A 6,143-nucleotide genomic window follows, 5' to 3' on the forward strand; every position below is an offset into this window, starting at 1 on the left:
AACTCATTTTAAAACTATCAGTATTTTCCCCCTCGATTAAAAAAAAAAAAGGCCTCCTTAGAATAGGGAACAAAATACCCATGGAAGGAGTTACAAAGTTTAGAGCTAAGACAAAAGGATGGACCATCCAAAGACTGCCCCACCTGGGGATCCATCCCATAATCAGCCACCAAACGCAGACACTATTGCATACGCCAGCAAGATTTTGCTGAAAGGACCCTGATATAGCTGTTTCGTGTGAGGCTATGCCAGTGCCTGGCAAATACAGAAGTGGATGCTCACAGTCATCTCTTGGATGGAACACAGGGTCCCCAATGGAGGAGCCAGAGAAAGTACCCAAGGAGCTAAAGGGATCTGCAACCCTATAGGTGGAACAACAATATGAACTAACCAGTACCCCCAGAGCTCGTGTCTCTAGCTGCCCTAGTCGGCCATCACTGGGAAGAGAGGCCCCTTGGTCTTTCAAACTATATATGCCCCAGAACAGGGGAACACCAGGGCCAAGAAGTGGGAGTGGGTGGATAGGGGAGCAGGGTGGGGGTGGGGGGGAGGGTATAGGGGACTTTTGGGATAGCATTTGAATTGTAAATGAAGAAAATATCTAATAAAAAATAGGAAAAAAAAAGGCCTCTCGTCATTTGAAGGAGAGATGATTTTTATAATGTCCTTTCTAATTCTGGGATTCTGCTTAAAAGCAAAGGCAATTTACACTATGCCTTTCAAATTTGTATTTTTTTAAGTTTTATGATATAGGGTTTTGCTACATAGCTTAAGCTGGCCTGGAACTACAAGAAGGATCCTCCCATGTCCACCCTTGAAGTGCTGATATTACAGGGGTTACATAGATAACCTATCCACAAAAGAAAAAGAAGGCATTTCACGGAAGATCTCTGCGAACCCGTTATCTAAGATGAACATACTACTAAATGATGACTTTGTTTCCAAGCTGAACCATCACTTACAGCCCAACAGTAAGAGCTCTGATATATTTCCCATGTTAGCAGTGTAGACATCAAAAACATCCAAAGAGTAACCCAGGAAGACAATCACATAAAGTAATGCTGTGGCAAATTGAAAATATTTACGGTGCTATTAAACTAGCCAGTTCAGTTTTCTAGATCATTCTATGTATTCAAATTATTTTGTGAACAAGAAATCCCTTGACAAAGCAGAGCAGAGAATCAATCATGCTACATTAACATTGTAAGAGATACTTTCATTATTACCATAGTGGCCTTCAGCCCCTTTGGGCATGAGTGAACACTGGCAAACCCACAACTGTCGGTGGAGCAAGTTGCCCACTGAGACAGAATGAGGAGCCGGGACGGTCGGCTCCTTCACTCACCTGCAAAGCTGCCTTCTGCTGGGCAGCAATGTGCTGCTGCTCAGCATGGTCCCGGAAGTCCTTGGTAAGAGAGGGTCTGGAGAGCGAGATGCTAAAACAGAAACCTTGGTTACTTGGCTACCAAACACAGAGACTCTCCTCTTTTCTTTAAAAAATATATAAGGGGATTTATTAGATTGGCACATTTTTATTATAGTAATTACTTTTAAAATTGAGGTTCAGCTTACATATAAAATTGAACATATTTATGGTGTGTTCTGATATCTATTTATATTAAAATTATGAAATCAAACTGAATAACCAATCCATCATATGCCAATATTTTTATTATGAGATAGATACAAGATCTCCATAATTTTCAGGTACACATAATTATTAACTAATCACAATGCTGTACAATAAATCTGAAGAAGTGTCACCTGTTTTGTTTTGTTTTGTTAATCTGTGGTACTAGAAATCATACCCAAGGCCTCAAGCTCACTAAGCAGACTGGACCACTGAGCCAATCCCTAAGCCACTATGGATTTACACTGAATCTTACAGTTTTCATTATCAATTCTCTTAGAAAGGTTTTTATTGTAATTTGTTTTGTGTCAGGCACGTATGGAGATCAGTTCTCTGTATCACATGAGTCTTGGGGACAGAGCCCAGGTGTCAGGCTTGGAGGAAAGAACTCGTCACCCACTGAGCCAGCGCTCAGGCCCTGTAGATTCTTTGTAGGGACACAAAGACATCTCTAAGCTGATTATAGTGGTGCATTCCTGTAATACCAGGACTTCAGGGATGGACACAAAATTCTAGGCCAGCCAAAGGTACACAGCAAAATCATCTTATAAAACATAAATAAAAATTTTAAAAGACCTTCTAGAATAAAAGCATCCACCTTCCCATTATCTACATTAATTTATGAAGAAAGCCTATGTTATCTGTATGGGAATTCAAGTAATCTATACTATAGGTTTCATAATTTATAGCCCCTCTAACTCAGTCTGTCATCATCCTTATTATTTTATTCTTTTGTTTCTGTTTTTGAGACAGAATTTCTCTGTGTAGCCCTGGTTGTTCTGGAACTAGCTCTGTAAACCAGGATGGCCTCAAACTCCCAGAAATCCCAGACATCTAGCCTCCCAGGTGCTGGGATTAAAGATGCGCACCACCACACTGGACTTTTAATAAAACTGTTAGCCAACAGCATGACGCTCATCAACAGTAAAACATCATTGTCTGTCTGATGACTGAACTTAGGATAGCCATGTCCCACACAGGCATAACAACTGTGAACTTTCAGAAAAACCTGGCAGTCGCTTATTCATGAGATTGTAAAGCAGCTACTGGATAGCTGGCTCTGTGCTAAGCACTGGGATCTACGGGTATTCAGAACAAATCTCAGACAACAGCAGCCGTGATGAAATACAACGCCATGCTATAATGGGAATGAGCAGACGATGAACACAGGAGTTTGTGAGTAAGGAAAGCTCGGAGTGTAGACCTAATTCTGACAGTTACGGGGCCTCCAGAGAGCTGGAGGCACTGCTTCTCCCTGTGAGGACGATTAAGAACGGCCAATACCTAGCTCCAGGGTGGCTTGTTGAAGATTGGTTCTGCATAAGTAATTTTCTTTTCTCTTTGTCCAGTTCAGCCAAAATTGCAACTCTATTTTTATTTTGAAAACCTAAAAAAGAAAAGGGATGGAGAATTAGAAGCATTTTAGAGTGAGGCCATGTAGAAACCAGAAAACAAAATTCCTCTTCTCTAACACGGTCATACTGGCCATTTCCCAGCAACTTTAAGAGCATAAAACACTACCAGACTTGGTGGCACACACCTATAATTCCAGCTCTTGAGAGGTGGAGTTCAAGGCCAGCGTGGGCTATATTAGACCCTATCTCTTAAAACAAAAAACAAACAAACAAAAAACCAATAGGTCAGTAGGTAATATTTGCTAAATATGCACAAAACCCTGGATTCAGTCTCCAACATAGTATAAAGCAGATGTGGTGGTGCATACCTACACCTGTGAGACAGAGGCAGAAAGATCAGAAGTTCACAGTCCCATCTTTTACTAAGCAGCTCATTCACGGCCAGTCTGGACTATATGACACCCTGACTTAAAAACAACAACAAAACCCCAAAAGCCCAGTAATGGCAGCATATGTTCTCAGGAGGCCAAGGCAGGTGGATTGCTTTGAGTTCCCGGCCAACCGGTGCTAGTTCAATCCCAAAAAACAAAACAAAACAGCGTGTGTGTGTGTTTTTGTGTGTGTGTGTGTATGTGTGTGTGTGTGAGAGAGAGAGAGAGAGAGAGAGAGAGAGAGAGAGAGAGAATGGCTCATCAGTTAGGCGCATTGGCTGCTCTCCAGAGGACCTGGGTTCAATTCTCAGCACCCATGTGGCAGCTCACAATACTTAATACAGTCCCAGGGCATCTGATGCCATCTTCTAGCCTCTGTAGGCACCAGACATGCTTATGGTACACAGACATACATGTAAGCAAAACACCCATACATGTTTTTTAAAAAAACACACACACACAAAATAACTCCCCCCCCCCGCCGCCCGGCAAAGAACACAGTAGCTGGGCACATAAGCAAAATAAAAATGACTGAGGACTTTGGCCTTGGATATACCAGGCAAGCATTCTACCACTAAATATAATCCCAGCACCAAGATTCTAATCTAAATAATTTTGGTCACCAAGGTATGGGTTATAGCATTTATTTTGGACAAAATCTAGTAGCTCAATATATTGCACAGCTTAATCTACAGGTCTGTAAACTGTTTTATGAAAAAAATTATTATGTATAGTCAGATCAAATTCTCAGCTACTTTCATTCAGAAATGATACTTTTTTTTTTTCAAGAAACAGCTAAAGAACTGCAAGTGACCAGACCAGAAAGCAATCCTAAGAAGTAGAGCACAACTTATGGAATAGAGACACCTCCTTTTATCAAATACTTAGCATTTGACTTGATTCTAAGCTTCAAACTTAGATAAGATCTCAGCACATGTTGCAAAGTGTCCTGAAGTAGCTAGGCAGTGGTGGCTCTAGCCTTTGATCCCAGCACTCAGGAGGCAGAAGCAGGCAGATCTAAGTTCAAGGCCAGCCTGCTCTACAGAGTGAGTTTAAGGATATTCAGGGCTACACAGAGAAACCCTGTCTCAAAACAAATCAAAATAAATCCAAATTAAACGCCAATATGTCAACAGTGAAGGAGTCTACTCCAAATCCTCAGATCTCTAGCATCTCTCTGCAAACCTATCTCATGATCTGCTAACAAGGGATGTGTGCCCCCACAGCAGCAAGAGACCAGAATCAAAAGGCATATTCTCCCCCTATAGGCCATTCTCAAGCTTTATAATCCTGAGCATACTTGTTTGTATATCCTTAAGTGTCTACAGCTGATGATGCCTACCTAGAAAACAAAGCAAAGCAAAACAAAACTCACAAAGGATATTGAGGAGAGGAGACAATTAGAGATCTAGAGTGGACTATGGAATGAGAGTATTTTCAAGCAGAGAAGACCTAAGCACACTTAAATACCCATCTGACGGATTGTGAGAATTTTACACTAACTTAGAACTAGTAGGTGGAAAACATCCCATAGAGGGAGAGACTGGCTAGGATGGCATGGGATATAAAACATTCATAGATACTGGCCTAACCAGACATAGCTGTAACTTGCAGTTCTGAATTTAACTAGGCACCAGCAACCTGGCTATGGCCAGAAGTTTGGGGAAATATATCTATGCTGTATCCACTTTAGCATTTTATCCTCTCCCAGTTTCTGTCTCTGCTCTTGTTATACCACCAAATTCTAGTAACAGCAGACTCCTTTTGAATAGCTGACTATGACAGTACATTCTGACCTTTCTAAAAAGATGGTTTTATGAGCCTTCCAGAGAACTCTTCATCCTAACTCTAAACCCCTTTCCTGATGACATGCTCCCTTAGGAAAATAGTGTATCCACATCAACTGTCATGTCACTGAAATGCCCCCTTCAGGCGGGCCAAGAATAGAATGTCCAGGGAAGGCCAGCTTGTCCCAAGGACAGTGGAAACAGAACAGGCTAGTTCTGCAGGAAACAGGCATCCACACTGTTCTCCTCCGGTGTCAGTCATTGCTTGGTCAGACAAGAGCAAAGCAGCTAATGACGTCACTGAGTATGTAGTGGCTTCCACAGTGAAGACACATTACAGAGCTGGGTATGATGACCCAACTCACACTTTGAGGGCACTCTAACGTCAGAGGCAGAAGCAGCAAGAGCAAGAGTTCAAGGCCATCTTCAGCTGCATAGGAAGGGCTTGAGGCCAGCAAGGGCTACATCAGACCGTTAAAAACAACAAACAAACAAACAAACACTCACGAAGTTGACTTTAAAAGACAAAAAAGCCAGTTTAGGCTAACCTGACTGTCAATTAAAATATTAAAAAGAGAACCCAGGTGTGATAGCTCACACCAATAACCCCAGTCCAAGAGCTCAAACAGGAAAACTGCTAGGAATTCAAGGCCAACCTGGACTACTAGTAAGAAATGAATTCTAAGACACCATAAGCTAAAAAGAGACTGGAAGAGGGAGAAAGACACAGAGAGGGAGAAAGACAAGAGGAGATTCCCAGAATTACAGCTTGAGTAACTGTTAGGTTACTCAACTATTTATTAGGCAATTATTAGGCTTTTGAAATTCCCAGGTGTCACTATTAAAAATAAGTTCAGGGGCTGGTGAGATGGCTCAGTGGGTAAGAGCACCCGACTGCTCCTCCGAAGGTCCAGAGTTCAAATCCCAGCAACCACATGGT

General features: G+C 41.9%; 1 protein-coding gene across 2 annotated transcripts in view; it reads right to left on the reverse strand.

Moving 5' to 3' along the window:
• The window catches only part of Inip (INTS3 and NABP interacting protein), a 14,881-nt gene that overhangs the window by 3,313 nt on the left and 5,425 nt on the right, over positions 1 to 6,143 (reverse strand). For both annotated transcript variants that reach the window (XM_021160525.2, XM_021160524.2), the window contains 2 exons: positions 2,915 to 3,017; positions 1,346 to 1,436 (listed from right to left, as the gene is read on the reverse strand). In XM_021160525.2, coding sequence (XP_021016184.1) covers positions 1,346 to 1,436; positions 2,915 to 2,952 — 129 coding nt within the window. In that variant the 5' untranslated portion in view covers positions 2,953 to 3,017. The remainder of the gene's footprint in view (positions 1 to 1,345; positions 1,437 to 2,914; positions 3,018 to 6,143) is intronic.

Source organism: Mus caroli, chromosome 4 (assembly GCF_900094665.2).
Source record: "Mus caroli chromosome 4, CAROLI_EIJ_v1.1, whole genome shotgun sequence".
NCBI classification, from domain to species: Eukaryota; Metazoa; Chordata; class Mammalia; order Rodentia; family Muridae; genus Mus; species Mus caroli.